Source organism: Lithobates pipiens, unplaced genomic scaffold (genome assembly GCF_037356315.1).
Source record: "Lithobates pipiens isolate NorthernLeopardFrog02 unplaced genomic scaffold, aLitPip1_a1.2 Scaffold_10, whole genome shotgun sequence".
NCBI classification, from domain to species: domain Eukaryota; kingdom Metazoa; phylum Chordata; class Amphibia; order Anura; family Ranidae; genus Lithobates; species Lithobates pipiens.
The window spans coordinates 161,918,638-161,937,615 of record NW_027507686.1 but is presented as its reverse complement, the minus strand read 5'-3'; the positions used below and the strand labels follow the sequence as shown (position 1 = coordinate 161,937,615).

General features: G+C 42.1%; 1 protein-coding gene across 3 annotated transcripts in view; it reads left to right on the top strand.

Annotated features, from left to right (window-relative positions):
* EPS8L2 (EPS8 signaling adaptor L2) overlaps window positions 1–18,978 on the top strand; it is a 272,423-nt gene that overhangs the window by 79,283 nt on the left and 174,162 nt on the right. For 2 of the 3 annotated variants that reach the window (XM_077458788.1, XM_077458772.1), the window contains exon 1: window positions 13,967–13,985. The exons of the other annotated variant lie outside the window; for it this stretch is intronic. In XM_077458788.1, coding sequence (XP_077314914.1) covers window positions 13,982–13,985 — 4 coding nt within the window. In that variant the 5' untranslated portion in view covers window positions 13,967–13,981. Of the gene's footprint in view, window positions 1–13,966; window positions 13,986–18,978 lie in introns of those variants that run through there. 3 annotated transcript variants of the gene reach the window in all.

The window sequence follows — 18,978 nt, the reverse complement described above, 5'->3', positions numbered from 1 at the left end:
GGTCTAACTGGAGGGGCCCCATGTCAAACCCCCTGAACAAACATACTCACCAATGAATGAGTCACCAAGGGTAGCTGAAAAAAGATCAAATCTGATATCTGTCCCTTAATGGTGCTTAAGGCAAATTTCTGATCCACTCCTCGCTGAAAAAACAGCAGGATCCTGAGTATGTGCGCGGACACCCACACCATCTCCTCACACATGGAAATATAGGCCTTCCACATACGATGATAAATCTTCTGAGAAGATGACTTCCGTGCCCTCGGTATAGTGGAGATTACCGAACACGACAGACCTCGGTCCCGTAGCACCTGGCTTTCAACAGCCATGCCGTTAAAGCCAGTGACGTTAGAGCAGGTGCCAAGGAACATCCGCCACCATTCGTACTATGTCGGCGTACCACGGACGCCGAGGCCAATCTGGGGCAATCAGAATCACCGGAATCCCCTCGGCCTCAAATCTGCGAAGCAGACGTGGTAGAAGTTTGAGTAGGTGGAAGGCATAAATCAGCCAATAATGCCTCCATGGAGCCACCAACGCGTCTGCTGCATCTGCCCAGGGATCCTTTGACCTGGCCACAAACCTCTGTACCTTCCGATTGAGTGGAAAAGCCAGAAGATCCACATCTGGCTTGCCCCACCTTAGGCAAAGGAGCTGAAATACATCCGGATGTAGCGACCATTCCTCTTGGTCCAGCATCTGATGACTTAGGTAGTCCGCTTGCCAGTTTTCTATGCCTAGAATGTACACGGCCAACAGAGCCGGCACACACCGCTCGGCCCACCTCAGGACGTGGGCGACCTCCAGTGCTGCAGCCAAGCTCCTTGTTCCTTCTTAATGGTTGACATACGGCTCCGCCGTGGTGTTGTCTGACTGGATCCTGACCGGATGCCCCTGCAGCCTCTGTGATCATGTGGAGAGGCAGCACATGTTCCAGAACATTGGCATGCGGGATTTTCCTGGGTCCAGCGACTCTGGGCCAACTGTACACACCAAACTCCCCCTCAACTGGTTAGGCTGGTGTCCGTTGTGATCACCGTCCAATGAAGAGAAAGGAATGACTTCCTGGACTGAAGGGCCGGCGACCTCAGCCACCGGAGCAGGGAATCCCTGACTAGCTGGCTCACCTGAATTTGACAATCCAGAGACAATGGAGATTTGTCCCATTTTGACAGGATCTCCTTTTGCAACCCTCAAGTATAGAATTGAGCATACGAAAGTGGCTACCATGAGACCCAGGACTTGCATGCAAAAATGCAGCAACGACCACCTGTGGGACACCAACAACTTCACCGCAGCTTTAAGAGTCTGCAGCTTGTTCGAAGGGAGAAAGACTGTTGCCTCTGAGGAGTCCAGAAGCAAGCCCAGGTACTCCAGGCATTGAGTCGGCACCAACACCAACTTCTGTAGGTTCAGTATCCAACAAAACTCCCAAAGAGTGCATGGTGATTGCCAATCCTCCCTTAATTCTGAGGCGGAAGCTGCCCTCAGAAGGGGGTTGTCCAGGTAACCCACAATTGCGATCCCTCGCTGCCTTAGCAAAGCCAAAATTGGGGCTAACACCTTGGTGAAGACCCTTGGTGGCAACGCCAGGCCAAAAGGGAAAGCTACAAATTGGTAGTGCTCGTCCCCACAAATCACAGAAACCTCTGATGCTTGATGTATATGGGGACATGCAAATATATGTCCTTGATGTCCAGGGACATCAGAAAATCCCCCTGATGGAGTGCAGCAACCACTGAGCGAACTTATTCCATCCTGAACCTTTGTACTTTCACAAAGCTGTTCAGGGCCTTGAGATCCAGGACCAGACGGACCCCTTCCTTCTTTGGAACTACAAACAGATTGGAGTAGAATCCCTGAAACCTTTCTAGCATCAGTACAGGCACTATCACCCCGCGCAGCAGCAGGTCCTGTACTGCCCCGAACAAGGTTTCCCGACGAGCCGGAAAAAGATGAAGGTTGGAGGGAAAAAATCAGTTTGGCAGACAAGAAAGGAACTCTATCTTGTATCCTGATGAAACCAGTTCGCAGACCCACTGGTCGGAAAGTAGGGAGGTCCACCGAGCTGCAAACTCCCAAAGGCGACCCCCCCACCCGAGAGTCAGGCGGGGGTAAACCTTCATGCGGTAACAGATTTGCTTGCAGGCTTGTTCGGTTTAAGAAACCAGGGATTCTTTTGTCCCTCAGCGGGCACTTTGTCAGACTGGGAATGCTTACCTGCCGACCCGGGCGGATGAAAAATCCGCTTCTGAGTGCAAAAGGAAGGCCCTTGCCCATGGCATGGCTCCTTACCTTTCCTGGACTGTGGGAGCAAAGTACAATATATATAATTTTTTTTTTTTTTGTAGAGACCCTAGGACATAAAATGGTGGTTGTTGCAATATTTTATGTCACACTGTATTTGTGCAGCAGTCGTTCAAATGCAATTTTTTTGGAAAAAGTTAGACTTTAATGAATAAAAAAAAAACAAAAAAAACAGTAAAATTAGCCCAATTTTATTTTTTATAATGTAAAAGATTTTACGCCACGAGAATCTTGAGAGAATCCCGATCTTTTTATACTAAGCAAAAAAATTGTGATTCTCATTTTGCCCAGAATCGTGCATATGTAGTGTACACCGATAAATTCTGCTCTCTAAATCTCATAACACATGATTTGAGATTTTTTACTTAACCCCTTCCCGCCGAGCAGACGCAAATCTGCGTATTTGGCTTCCGGGGTTTATACCGGGATGATGCCCGGACCTGCAGGCATCATCCCGGTACCGTTTTTTACAGCGGACGATTGGCTATCCAGCCATAACAACCGAAGCGGCTAAAAGCCACTCGGCTGTTATGCCGGAGGAGCGGGAGGGGACGTCCCCCCCTCCTGCCGCCTCCCGCCGCTGTTACCGGTGCTCCCGCTAGATCGGGAGCACCGATTCACGATCGGATGCCTCCGGCTGCTGGGGAGGAACTGGAATGGCGCCGTAATCTGCGTCATTCCAGTCTCCTAATAGTAAACACGTCACTTCGCTCCCCGTTTACTCGGCTGCCAATGGCGTCAGTTTAAAAAAAATATACAGTATTCAGAAACGCCGTTTTCGGCAATCTGAATACATTGAAGTGTAAAGGAGGGATGGGGGGTCTTTTAGACCCCCCATCCCTCCATAAAGAGTACCTGTCACCACCTATTACTGGCGCAAGGGATGTTTACATTCCTTGTGACAGCAATAAAAGTGATCAAAATTTTTTTCTCTTTAAAAAAAACAATTTATTAATTTAAAAAAACTAAAAAAATGTAAAAAAAAATTTCAAATCGCTCGCTGTCCCCGCGAGCTCGCGAAGCAAAGAAAACGCATACGGAAGTCGCATCCGCATATGTAAACGGTGTTCAAATCACATGTGAGGTATCGCTGCGATCGTCAGAGCGAGAGCAATAATTCTAGCACTAGACCTCCTCTGTAACACTAATCTGGTAACCGTAAAATTTTTTTAAAGTGTCGCCTATTGAGATTTTTAGGTACCGTACTTTGTCGTCATTCCACAAGTGCGTGCGATTATAAAGTGTGACATGTTTGGTATCTATTTACTCTGCGTAACATTATCTTTCACATTATACAAAAAAATTTGGCTAATTTTACTGTTTCGTTTTTTTTAAATTCATGAACGTGTCCCTTTTCCCAAAAAGTTGCGTTTAAAACACCGCTGCGCAAATACCGTGAGAATAAAATATTGTAACAATTGCTGTTTTATTCTCTAGAGTCTCTGCTAAAAAATATATATATAATGTTTGGGGGTTCCAGGTAATTTTCTAGCAAAAAATATGGATTTTAACTTGTAAACACCAAATGCCAAAAATAGGCTTAGTCATGAAAGGGTTAAGGATCTGAACACTGCATTACAATATACTGTAGATATTCTATATTTATTGCTAGCTCTATAACATACACACTGCAATAGTAACATTATTGGTGATTGATTCTCAACCCCATTTGGCTTGAGTGATCAAGAGAGTTAATTAGCTTTTACAGCCCTAGCCTGTCTGTGGCTGGCCTAGTATTGCCATCTTCTCTCAGGTGTCAATCAGACCCTATAATGACCAGTTGAGAAATGCATGCCAAGCAGCCTATGGGGAGGCACAGACAGCATTTGACATTTATTATATATGAAGTCAGATTCCCACGCTATCCAGTAACATGCTCCTTCTACTCTTCCTTCTCACATCAGTGTCTTCTATCCTCAAATTACCTTACTCTACAACTCCTCTCTACCCTGCAGCATGCACATATCAACCTCCCTCCTACCCTCTCCCCACTACTGCACTCATCATCCCCTACATTTGCTGTACCCACATGCTGACATAAGCACCAGAACCATTAGACATGTGTTCTTATAGACATCCCACTCCCATCTTGCCTTCCTCACACTCCTTCTCCTAGTCTCAGGTGACATTTCTCCTAATTCTGGTCCACCATTATCCAACTGCAAACCACATGAATGAATGAATGAATGAAATACTTATATAACGCACAATGCGAACTGAATCGCCTCATATCCAATACCCCTCCTCCTCTGGCAACCACTGAAACCTGCTCAGTTTAATTTCTATCCCCCTGCTTCCTCAAACCAACCCCCCTATTTCATGCGCCCTTTGGAACGCCCGCCCCATCTGTAACAAGCTAACATCTGTGCATGACCTTTTCATCTCTCATGGCTTTAAACATACTCCCCATAACTGTAACCTGGCTTCAAAATTTTGACTCAGTTTCTCCTGCTGCCCTCTCACATGGTGGTCTCCATTGGATTTAGACCCAACGGACAAAAAGGAGGAGGAGTTGGATTCCTTCTATCCCCACAAAGCACCTTCCAAGTCCTTCCTTTCCCTCCTTCTCTATCCCACTCTTCTTTCAAGATGCACTGCATTTGTCTGTTTTCTCCCATTTCTCTGAGGATTGCCGCAATATATAGGCCTCCTGGACCAGTGTCACGCTTTTTTGATGACTTTGCTGCCTGGCTACCCTACTTTCTCTCCTCTGAAATACCCACTATCATCCTTGGAGACTTCAACATTCCTGTCAATGTTAATAACCCAGCTACAGATCAACTTCTCAACTAAACCTCATCTTTTGACCTAACCTAATGGACACATACTTCCACTCCAATAGTAATATCCTCAACCTTGTATTCTCCCATCTCTGCAATCCTGGCAACCTTGCCAAAACTCCCTTTCCTTTCTCTGATCACAACCTCATCAGTTTCACTGTATCCTTGCTTCCAACTACCCATCTCTCCAAGCAGCAAACAATTACTTGTAGGAACCTTTGCCACTTTAACCCTTCTCTTCTCTATTCTGCTACTGACCACCTATATGACATAATCTCTCCCCTGACCTGGTCACCTCTGTCTACAACAGTTCACTGTCATCATCACTGGCTGCACTTGCTCCTCTAACCACACACAGAATCAGGCCCCGACCACTACAACCCTGGCAAACTGACAACAATAGAAATCGCAAGATACATTGCCGTGCTCTTGAACGACTGTGGCGTAAAAACCAAATGCCTGCAAGACTTCACCCTATATAAATCTGCCCTTCTAAAATACAATTTCTGTCTCCATGCTGCCAAACAAGCCTACTTTATCTCTCTTATTAATACCTTGTCATCCAGTCCCCATCGCTCTTCTCTACCCTTAATTCTCAGTTTCGTCTCCCACTCCCTCTACCCACTAACTCACTCACTGCCCAAGAGAATGCCAATCACTTCAAACACAAAATTGATGCAATTCGTGAGGACCCCTCAACTGTGCGTACATCTTCCCCACCCAACATACCTTGCCTAACAGCACATTCAACACTCTCCTCTTTTGAACTGGCTACTACTGAAGAGGTTACAAAACTTTTTTCAGATGCCCACCTAACCAATTGTGTGAAGATGTTTATAAATAGTCCCCTTGGTTTATGTGCATTTCTGCTTTTGGCATCTTAACCTAGTGAAATATGGTGACACCAATCCAGTGCACAATATCCATATTTCTATAGATGACACACACTGGCTCACCTTCTAAATCAGAATAATTGAGGAATAAAAATCTGAGACAAAAGATCTCCATGTAGTGGCATGAGGGTAGACCTTTGACACTCTTCACCATCAACAACATCACATTTTGTATAACAGATAGATATATATAAGAATCTTGTGTTTAACCTGCTGCATTCACTACAGAACTGCAGCTTCAATTGTAAATGGACAAACTGTGGAACAAGCTGGCAATTTGGAAAAGATGACATGTTGTGGTCTATATGGACCGTGAGACACACAGGATATTATTATTATTATATTATCCTGTAAAAAAAAATCAACCAAGGATCGCTTGAGGGCTTACCTTCCATATTGAATTAAGCAAATCTGGTGGAATTAAAATTTTAAACCCCAAATGTGATTGATACATGGATGTTATTCTTTAAAGACAAATGTGTTTTAGTTAACACTGAGCTCTGGGTGAATACACAGATTTAATACATATTATATATGAGAGCTGTTTTACCCGGCAAAGGATTTGTACAATATTTCTGCCTTTCCAGTCCTGAGCATTACACAGCTCTGTCACACAACAAAGCTCTGATTAGCAGGGAAGAGGACTGAATTGCATATGTCATTAGTTTTGAACATGAATTTGATCCAAATAAAAAACCTTTGCACCTCCCCAATCCATACCAGGCCCTCCCGGGTCTGGTACAGGTTTTAAGAGGAACCTCACATCAATAAATGGTCTGCCCCCCCCCCCCCAAATCCATACTAGACCTTTATCTGAGCATGCAGCCTGGCAGGCCCTCCTGAACCAGGCCACATACCCTCAACATGGGGGGATGTTTTGCAGAGCCCCCACCCCAAAGCACCTTGTCCCCATGCTGTTAAGAGGCAGGGCAACCCGCAACATAATCTGGTAGTACCGCCCCCCTGTGACATCAGCAACTGGTGTATACTGGGTCAGTCAATGTGATGTCTGCATTCGTTTTCTTTTTTAGGCTTTTGTTCTTTTAATTTTACCTTTAACCACTTCAGGACCGCCGTATTGCCATTGTACGTCAGCTCAATGGCACAGGCAGGCACAATCACGTACATCTACGTGATTGCCTTCCAGCGGGTGGGGGGTCCGATCGGACCCCCTCCCGCTGTTTACGGCGGTCCGATTCGGTCCAGGAGCGCTCCGTGATGAGGGGATGGCCGTTGGTTTTCGGCCACCCCCTCTGGATCGCTCCTGGCCAATGAGAAGCTTCCTCCCCTGTGTATTGTTTACACAGGAAGGAGGAAGTGATGTCATTCTCCTCGGGGCGGTCTTTTTGACAGGACTACGAGGAGAAGACTAATAGTAAGTGTGCACCAACACTACACTGACATGTAGGCACACACAGGCACACAAACCCCCCCCCCCCCGATCGCCCCCCGATCCCCCCCGCCCCCCCCGACCCCCCCAGTCACAGTGTCACTGATTGCATTGATCATTTCTTTACTGATCAATGCATTCAGTGTCAGTTGTGACAGTAAAAACTGTCAGGACAGTTAGTGTTAGGTCCAGGGTAGCCCCCTATCACCCCCCAATAAAGATTTAACCCCCTGATTGCCCCTAGAGTTAACCCTTTCACCCCCTTTTGCCAGTGTCACTAAGCGATCATTTTTCTGATCGCTGCATGTGTCGCTAGGTAGCTAGTTATTTTTTTAGGTTCACCGCCAGGTTTTTATATCGCTAGGTACCCCGATATACTACCCAATAATGGTTTTAACCCCCTGATTGCCGCTAGTTAACCCTTTCACCCCCTTTTGCCAGTGTCACTAAGCGATCGTTTTTCTGATCGCTGCATTAGTGTCGCTACAGTCGCTAGGTAGCTAGTTATTTTTTTAGGTTCACCGCCAGGTTTTTATAGCGCTAGGTACCCCGATATACTACCCAATAATGGTTTTAACCCCCTGATTGCCGCTAGTTAACCCTTTCACCCCCTTTTGCCAGTGTCACTAAGCGATCATTTTTCTGATCGCTGCATGTGTCGCTAGGTAGCTAGTTATTTTTTTAGGTTCACCGCCAGGTTTTTATATCGCTAGGTACCCCGATATACTACCCAATAATGGTTTTAACCCCCTGATTGCCGCTAGTTAACCCTTTCACCCCCTTTTGCCAGTGTCACTAAGCGATAATTTTTCTGAACGCTGCATCAGTGTCGCTAGTGTCGCTAGGTAGCTAGTTATTTTTTTAGGTTCACCGCCAGGTTTTTATAGCGCTAGGTACCCCGATATACTACCCAATAATGGTTTTAACCCCCTGATTGCTGCTAGTTAACCCTTTCACCCCCTTTCACCAGCGATCACAGTATAAGTGTCACTGGTGACGCTGGTTAGCCAGTTAGTTATTTAGGTTCCCCGTCAGGTTTTTATATAGCGCCAGGGACCCCCATATACTACCTAATAAAAATTTGAACCCCCTGATTGCCCCTAGTTAACCCTTTCACCACTGATCACTGTATAAGTGTTACGGGTGACTCTGGTTAGTTTGTTTTTTATAGCATTTTATATTCAAATCCGGAAGGCAGTGCTTGGTTTTCGGGGTCCCGTACGTGGCTAGGCTCCCAAAAAGTCCCCCACATGTGGTATCCCCGTACTCGGGAGAAGCAGCAGAATTTATTTTGGGGTGTAATTTGACTTCTGCCCATAGCATGTGTGAGCAATATATCATTTAGTGACAACTTTGTGCAAAAAAAAAAGTTTGTAATATTCCCGCAACTTTTGGCAAAATATAAAATATTCCATGGACTCAACATGCCTCTCAGTAAATAGCTTGGGGTGTCTACTTTCCAAAATGGGGTCATTTGGGGGGGTTTTGTGCTATTTTGGCATTTTATGGCCTTCGAAACTGTGATAGGTAGTGAGGAGTTAAATCAAAAATTTGCACCCTTAGAAATCCTGAAGGTGGTGATTGGTTTTCGGGGTGCCGTGCGCGACTAGACTCCCAAAAAGTCCCACACATGTGGTATCCCCGTACTCGGGAGAAGCAGCAGAATGTATTTTGGGGTGTCATTTCACATATGCCCATAGCATGTGTGAGCAATATATCATTTAGTGACAACTTGGTGCAAAAAAAAAAAGTTTGTAATATTCCCGCAACTTGTGGCAAAATATAAAATATTCCATGGACTCAACATGCCTCTCAGTAAATAGCTTGGGGTGTCTACTTTCCAAAATGGGGTCATTTTGGGGGGTTTTGTGCTATTTTGGCATTTTATGGCCTTCGAAACTGTGATAGGTAGTGAGGAGTTAAATCAAAAATTTGCACCCTTAGAAATCCTGAAGGTGGTGATTGGTTTTCGGGGTGCCGTGCGCGACTAGACTCCCAAAAAGTCCCACATATGTGGTATCCCCATACTCGGGAGAAGTAGCGGAATATATTTTGGGGTGCAATTCCACATATAACCATGGCATGTGTGAGCAATATATCATTTAGTGACAACTTTTTGTAAAAAAATTTTTTTTTTTTTGTCATTATTCAATCCCTTAGGACAAAAAAATAAATATTCAATGGGCTCAACATACCCATCAGCAATTTCCTTGGGGTGTCTACTTTCCAAAATGGGGTCATTTGGGGGGGATTTGTACTGCCCTGCCATTTTAGCACCTCAAGAAATGAGATCGGCAGTCATAAATTAAAAGCTGTGTAAATTCCAGAAAATGTACTCTAGTTTGTAGACGCTATAACTTTTGCGCAAACCAAAAAATATACGCTTATTGACATTTTTTTTACTAAAGACATGTGGCTGAATAAATTTTGCCCTCAATGTATGACTAAAATTTAGTTTATTCGATTTTTCTTATAACAAAAAGAAGAAAATATCTTTTTTTTTCAAAATTTTCGCTCTTTTTCCATTTATATCGCAAAAAAAAAAAATTGCAGAGGCAATCAAATACCATCAAAAGAAAGCTCTATTTGTGGGAAGAAAAGGACGCAAATTTCGTTTGGATGCAATATTGCATGACCGCGCAATTACCAGTTAAAGCAGCGCAGTGCGAAATTGCAAAAAGACCTCTGGTCCTTAAGGTGTTTATTGGTCCGGAGCTGAAGTGGTTAATCCAGCCAGTAAGTCTGTTGTTTTTCATGGTACAAACTCTCCAGCAAAATATATCAGCTACAGAGATTAGACAAACCACTTAACACTGGCAGAGGTGCTTACAATTCACTCACAGAAAAAGGGCAGCGCGCTCACTGAGATTCACACAGGGAGGTGAGATATCAGAGCACACGCTAAGCCCTTGTACACATGGTCGGACATTCCGACAACCAAATCTGTCGGATATTGTCCGACGGATTTTGTCCGAAACTGTTGCATACACACAGTCAGACAAAGTTGTCAGAAAATCCGATCGTACTTAACGTGATGACGTTATTTCGTTAGGATGGGACTACGTTCAGGCTAGTAGCCAATAGCTTTGGTCTAGGAATTTGATCTGAGCATGCGTGGCACTTTGTCCAATCGGAATTCTCTACACATGATCGGACAAAGTCCGATCGGATCATGTTGTCGGAAAATTTTATAGCCCAGCTGGAAAATTTGGTCCGTCGGATACTCTGACGGAAACAGTCCGATGGAGCCCACACACTGTCGGATTATCCAACAACACGTTCCTATCGGACATTGTCCATCTGAATGTCCGACCATGTGTACAAGGGCTTAAAGTGTCTTCCTTTCACTCAATGTGTAGTAATAACTGGAATATCCAGCAGGCAGCTTGAATCATTCACATGTAAAAAATCTTTATTTACCATAGGATAAGTACAGAGTAGAAAAGCATATGCTTAGTCTTAGTCTTGGTCTTATTCATAACATAATAAACTCTGGACTGAACATGCATATATACAACGCTCCACTCGCAACATACAGGTACTATCAAATAAGTTAAATAAAAATCGATTATTAGCTAGCGGCAAAGGGAATCCACATCCAAAACAATACAAAAAAGAAGAAAGAATTAGTAAAAAAAAAATATTTGCAATAAAGTACAGTACACCAAACCTGTATATAACCTGATATGCAAGAATACAGACATTGTACATGAATAAACATAAATACCAAGATAAAAATTAATGCAAAAACTGAGCAATAATAATTTTGGCTACCCACACAATGTTATGCCCTGTACACACGGTCAGAAATTCAGACGGAAAAGGTCCGATCGGATTATATTGTCGGAAAATCCGATCGTGTGTGGGCTCTATCGGACTTTTGAGAAAATTTGAGAGGAGGATCTCAAATTTTCCGACAAAAAAATCTGATCAGACTTTTTTCGATCATTTGTAGAGAATTCCAATCGGACAAAGTGCCACGCATGCTCAGATCAAATTATGGGACCAGAGCTATTGGCTACTAGCCTCAACGTAGTCCCATCGTAACGAACGAACGCCATCACGCTCCGAACAGACAGATTTTCCGACAACTTTGTCTGACCGTGTGTATGCAACACCAGTTTAGGACAAAATCCGTCTGAAAAAATCTGACGGATTTTGTTGTCAGAATGTCCGACCGTGTGTACAAGGCATTATCCTCAATATTATCCTCAAAAGGTGCTGATATAATTCAGTTCATAAAAACAAGCCTTGCACCGGATTAAACAACAAATCCATGATAATATCAAGGGACAGGTGATACACCCCAATTCTGTCACAGCATAAATAAAACATATATAATGCATAAATGAGCAAGAGCACATTCACGTGTCAGAAATAGTATGAAAATTCAGAAAAATTACAGGAAAGATTACCCATGAGGGGAAACTGCTGAATAGTAAAGCTGAATCTGACCACTAGAGAGGGGTGCTTACAATGATCAGCTATTATTTATTCATGCCAACCTTTATCCTAAAAGAAAAAAAAAACGTTTGCTGTTACTGCTTATACAGTGTGATCTGGAGATTGGTTTCAATTTGTTAGTGGTTCCAAATCTGCTAATACAGCACTACCCTCCCCCAGACTGACAATGCCGCTGTGCCTCCTGTTCTCATTCGACCAGAGTTGTGTCTCACTAATACAGGAGGTGTTTTGCTGGCCAGATCACCAGGTGAAAACAGAGAGAGAAAAAAAAACAAAGGCAGCCACCACATCTAATGGTTGGTAAACTGCAATAAAATATATTTTTGGTTTTGGTTTATTACTGCTTTAATCATCATGGAATGATTCCTCTTATTTTTTTAGCCTTTCTTGCACACATTTGTCATACTTCATACATATTGGCATAATCCTGTTTTTGTATGTTGTTTTTTTTACTCAGGTCAGTGTCTGAAGGCTTTTTTTCTGATAAATAAATCAATTTCTGCAAATGAAAAATTGTAACTCAAGCAAAATCTAATTTTAGGAAATTTTTTCATGCTTAGCTAAATTAGGCAGGGTTATTTCAAAATAAATGTGACCTTATGCGTTATCACAAAGCCCCAAGGAATGGCTTATACATTCCTTTTCTACTTGCTCATAATTGTGTCTATTGTATGTACAAATGGCAAAATACTTGAGTAGTTAAAATGCATGCACATCGGATGAATGAATTACATTTCATTTAGATGCACATTTTACAATTTTGTTGGATTTTGAGTTTACCTTCCATTTCGGTTGGGATCATACTAATACTGGAGTAAAATTTTCAATAAAGTATTGCAAGATTCAGGCCTTTTCTACGTCATATGTATGTGTAACAGAAAGGTATGTGTTACAGTGTATCTCAAGCTAAAAAATATTTAAGGGTGTCATGTATAGAACCCCTGTTGTGTTTTTATTACTTAATGAGAGATATCCATGTCTCAATGGACCTTGCTTTGTGCACTGTTGGAACAGGAAGTGGCCATCCCCAAACTGTTCCCATAAAGTTGGGAGCATGAAATTGTCCAAAATGTCTTGGTATGCTGGCACCTTAAGAGTTCCCTTCACTGGAACTAAGGGGCCAGGCCCAAGCCCTGAAAAATAACCCCCCCGCCATAATCCCCCCTCCACCAAATGATTTGGACCAGTGCACAAAGCAAGGTCCATAAAGACATGGATGAGTGAGTTTGGGGTTTTAGAAACTTGACTGGCCTGCACCTCAACCCAATAGAACACCTTTTGTATGAATTAGAGCGGAGACTGCAAGCCAGGCCTGCTTGTCCACATCAGTGCCTGACCACACAAATGCGCTTCTGAAAGAATGGTCAAATATTATATTAGACACACTCCTAAACCTTGTGGACAGCCTTCCCAGAAGAGTTGAAGCTGTAATAGCTGCCAAAGATGGGCCAACTCAATATTGAACCCTATGGACTAAGACTAGGATGCCATTACAGTCCATCTGCGTGTAAAGGCAAGCCCAATACTTTTGGTAATATAGTATGTATATCGAGAAGGGGTGCCAAACAAATGCTTATCAGAGTCCAAATGTATTCATTTGATTCAACTAGTGACCAAAAGGAAAACAAAAGCAGTCAACACGTTTAGGGAGCCCAAACATTCCCCTTTATTAGGGCCTTAATGCTTCAAACAACAATGTTTACAGGAACAGAGGTTATGGGAAATCTACTCCATGGAGCACACGTGAAAATGAAAATTTGAAAGGGTGTCTGTCGCACTATTATCCACTTTATCCAAAACAAAAAAAAGTTTTGGCTTTAGATAAACTGTAGGTTGGATTTATACCACCATTGCCATTGTTACCAATAAGCCATAGAATGCTCACCAATGGCTAACCTGTGTACATGTGTTAGTGTGTGTGCAATTATTATTTAATTTATTATTATTAATTATCATAATTTTTATTTAATATAATTATTTTTCTTTTATTAATATATATTTTTATGTTTGTTTTTTGTTTGTTTTTTACTAGTGATCCTACCAGAAATAGCTTTGAGATAATTTTTTCTTTTTATAGAATGTGGATCGTTTAAACTTCCTGTTAAGCTGGTTTTATTTTGACCCCTGTCACAATTCTCTGTGGAGGCATGCGTAGGTATTTATCTTCACTAGCAGCAACATTATATGCAGGAAGAGATAAGTGTTTCAGTTGTGTTTGGAATGTCAGGTGGCATTATAATAAGTACTCTGCTTCTATTCAGTACAAAGACAGGCTCATGACAGTTTTCTGTTAGGTGACGCCGTCTAAGATTTAGCTCAGCTTTTTCCATTGACCTACAATTAGCAAAAGACTGGCACTAATTAAGGTTGAATTATAGTAGATTTAAACATATTTATCTACTTTTTAAAATATTTTTTAATAGACCAAAAAAATCACATTTACATTTAGTGCATCAGATAAATATAAATATAAAATAATATATTGCATATTAATACTTTGTATTTTCAATGCAGCCAGCAGGTGGAGCTTTATGTTTGTTTTCAGATGTTTCCTCTGTTTGCTCTGCTAAAAAAATCTTGTTGTATACGCAGTTTAGCTCAAGCTGAAATTTACACACAAGTTAATGAGTCAGAGCAATAATGCATCCTTTATCAGACAGGTCCATTTGTGGTTTCAGTGAAGGACAGTGTACCTAAAATAAAAATAAACATAATGCCCTGCTGCATTCTCTATACTTCAAAATAAAAAAATCCATCATGGAGAGTGGGACCCATTGTCACGTCCGGGAGATGAGGCCGAGATGCTGAGAGGGCTCCCCTTGCGGCCGAGTGCAGCACAACCCTGAAGGTGATACAGGGATGCAATGCCCACAGTAGCACAGGTTGCCAGGTAGCAGCAGCAGAGGACAAGGGTGAACAGCGGCGCTAGATATGGTGATAACATAAAATTATATAACAACTGGAATATAGGTATACATAAAACGTGTGTGAATAAGCACACATGATATTAAAACATTTGTTTAAAACATAATGTCCATAAATGATCCGAGATCTTGTATGATTAGCACCTGGAGGCAGCTCCCTTAGAGTGAAGCGATGAGCTCTGTGTAGAAATGGGAACAGAGGGGCGCCAGACTGAGTGCAGTATAAATCATATATTTAATAAAAACAAGTAGTAACTCACAGGTTAAATTAGATGAGTTCAGTATGCAGTGAAAATCGCCAGTCCTGGAGTCTCATAAATGTCTTCCCTTTGCAGCCTGGGGCACTGGTGTGATCTTACAGGGATCCAGAAAATGCTGGGAACCAGGAGGCAGGAAACAAGAAGCAGCTGGTCGTGACTTCACAGGAACAGGAAGTGTGATTATTCACAGTGGCAAGGAATGGTAATGCATTTCGAAGCTACAGCTTCTTCATCAGACCATGATTGGCTGGCAAACCTGGCAGTCTTATATTGCAGAGGAAATAGAAACAGAGAGATCTGATGGGCTGGCCAGCCCATCAATCAAATACACAGATTCAAAGAGGTAGATGGCTGGAGACCGAAGAGAATGTAAATATGAGTAAGAAGCTTGCTGATTAATAGTGGAAGATAAGTTTATAACGTTTGCAGAAATCGATCAATTCACTAATTGATTAAATATATAAATATAAAATGTATAAATATACCTCAAATTTAAAATGAATACATTTTTATAAGTAAATTAACTAAAAAAATGAATTAAGAAAATTATTAGCAATTTGGAAATCAATTGATTATTATAAATTATAATGAATTAATAAAATGGTGAGAATGGAGGAAAGAGAGGACTCTATGCTAGGTATAATATTAAGGTTCTAAGTTATATCATGACCAAAACATCATGTACATGTTTACAACATGCAGTTGTAAACATGTACATGTGCAACAAACACATGTATATACGTGAGTATATACAAACATCCTTCTGTCCCAATACTCTCTAGAGGGAACATAATATTGTATAAAAAAGGGGAAGGGGAAGAGAAAAAAAAAAAAAAAAAAAATAAAAAAAAAAAAAAAAGGGGGGGGGAAGGGGGTGGTAAAAACAAAAACAAAAAGGGGGGTGGTAAAAAAAAAAAAAAAAAAAAAAAAAAAAAAAAAAAAAAACGGTGCCAAATTTGTGTCTGTTGCCCAAATGAGCTATTTAGTGGATAAAACTGGGTATCCATTCACCAGTAACTGGGCAACCCACTGAGGCATGACCAGGGGAAAATCACACCAGCACCTGATTAAATAACAGTGCTGATTTCGATCTCCTCGTTCATTCCTCTAGGCGACATAGTATCCAAAGTGAAAATCCAATACGTTTCCTGACGACACAGTCTTTTGAAACGTTCTGCTGGGGGAAATTTATCTGGAATTGATTCAAGGACCCAAACTTTTAGATCCTTGGATGATTGTTTATGATATTCTAGAAAGTGGCGGGGGACACTGTGTTTAGGGAGACCAGCATCGACAAATCTGCGATGTTCCCCAAATCTGGCTCTAAGGGCTCTGATTGTACGGCCCACATATAGCATGCCACAAGGGCAAGCTAGACAGTAAACCACAAACATGGAAGAACAGTTATGGAAGGTGTTGAATGTGTATGTCTTACCCTTATGAGCAAAGGATTTTTGACCATGTTCAATATGAGCACAAGTCAGGCACAGGGATTTTTTACACTGAAACATGCCCACCAGAGGAATGAGTGTTAGTTGAATGTTATTGGATATAGATTGGGCAGATTTAATTTTGCTAGGAGCGATTTTCCCTTTTATATTTGGAGCCTTCCTATAGGCAAATTGTGGCACTGTTGGAATAGTGGTTTTTAAGTGTGGGTCTTGCTGTAGTATAGACCAGTGTTTTTTGAAAACGCTCTCCATTTTCCAGTGTTTGTTGTGATATTGGGTTATGAATCTTGTTCCTACATTTTCTTGTGATCGCTGTTTTGATTTTGGAATGTCATTGGTATTATAAACCATATGAGCCTGATCGATGAGGTCTGGGGGGTAGCCTTTCTCTATAAATTTCTGTTTGAGGTGAACACTTTGTGCATTATAGTCCTCCAACCTAGTGCAATTGTGCCGTAACCGGCAAAATTGACTTTTGGGGACATTTTTAACCCACCTCGGATGGTGACAACTGGTGAAATGTAAAAAAGAGTTCCCTGATGTGGGCTTGGTGTAACCTTTAGCTATAATTGTGGACTCTTGGTGACTGAGTTCCAGGTCCAAAAAACAAAGAGAAGTGGCATTTATTTCTGAGGTAAAGGAAAGACCAAAATTGTTAGAGTTGCAGTGTGATAGAAATTCCTGTACAGTATGAAGAGGACCATCCCAGATGATAATAATGTCATCGATGTAGCGCCCATAGAAGACCAGGTGCGCTGCGAATGGGTTATGTGCCCATATGTACCTGGTCTCCCATAGGCCCATCGTGAGATTTGCATAACTGGGGGCAAAATTTGCCCCCATAGCAGTCCCAGTATTCTGAAGGTAATAATCATCCTCAAAGTTGAAGTAATTATGTTCCAGGCAGAATCTGGTCGCTTTCAGAATAAACTGTGACTGTCTGGAATTGATGTCACTGTCCTCGGATAAAAAATGCAAAACCGCCTGTAGTCCAACCTCATGCGGGATCGAGGTGTACAATGAACACACATCCAACGATACCCACAGATATGTTGGTTCCCAAGTATATGGTTGTAATAACTCTAGGAGATGGGTACCATCCCGGATATATGAGGGGAGAGCTTGGGCCAGAGGTTGGAGGAATTGATCGATGTAGAGAGAATAACTGGTGGTAATACTCTCCATGGATGCCACAATGGGACGTCCAGGAGGATTCTCAAGGTTCTTGTGTACCTTTGGAAGATGGTAGAAGTACGGTACATTGTAATATTCTCTATGGAAGAAAGAGGCTTCAGCTTTAGAAAGGACACCCTCAGATGAAGCTATGGTAATCAAATTCTTGGATTCCTTGATGAAATCTGGTAAAGGGTCTGTTTTTAGTTTTGTATATGTGCTACGATCAGAAAGTAGGCGGTGTGATTCATCAAGATAGGTGGCTCGGTCTTGAATGACTATACCACCGCCTTTGTCTGCCATTTTGATAATTATTTGTTCGTTCTTACTTAAGTTGTTTATAGCTAGACGTTCTTGAGAGGTGAGATTGGCTTTATTATGTATGGATTTGGATTGTTTACATATTTCCAGAAGTTCTGAATATACCACCTGATAAAATGATTCTATGTAGGGGCCTTTGTTATGTGTGGGGTTAAAGATAGACTTTGGTTTAAAAGAGGTATGTTTAATAGGTGGAGAATGGGCTAGTTGTTGGAATGCAAGAATTTGCTCCATATTATCACAATCCTCCCATAGTTCCATCAAATCGCTCATGGCTCGTATTTCTATGGAGGTATCGAAAATGGTGTCAGGCACTGGGATGGTGTTGACATTGGCTACTATGGTATCTTTGTGTTTGTTGGCCTGTAGACTGAAATGTCTCTTGAGAGTAATATTTCGGATGAATTTGTTCAAATCTTTGAAAATGGTAAATGGATTAAGTGGAATAGTAGGGGCGAAATTTAGACCTCGTTGTAATAATGACAGTTCATCATCAGTAAATTTAATGGAAGACAAATTGAAGATCTTTACAGTCTCCGCATTTTTTCTGGGTGTGGTGTGTTTAGATCTGCCCCCTCTCCTGCCTCGTCGTCGTCGTGTTTTCTTTTGTTGGGGCTGGATCGGGGGGTTAGGCATAAAAAAGATGATTTATTGAGAGCACTAGGAGAACCAGGTGGGTGGCCAATGTTTCCAGCCACATCATGTATAGGATCACTATCTCTGGCTGGTGCCAAGGGCGTAATTGAAAGATCACAAGTAGGGACAGTGTTATCAGTCATACCAAATGCAATTGGTGCATCATGGATAATGGTGACGGGATCAATGGATGATGAAATGGTAGGGGTGGTGTCCTCTGTCGCTATAATAGCAGTGGTTAGTGTACCTGAGGCAGATGTAGTATTGGACAAATCTCTATTGGTGGTATCTGTACGACTCAGACTGATGTCTGCCGTGGGATGTACAGATGTTGGCCTGTGGGTCTCAGATTTATTATTGGAGGAAGATACTGTTCTGT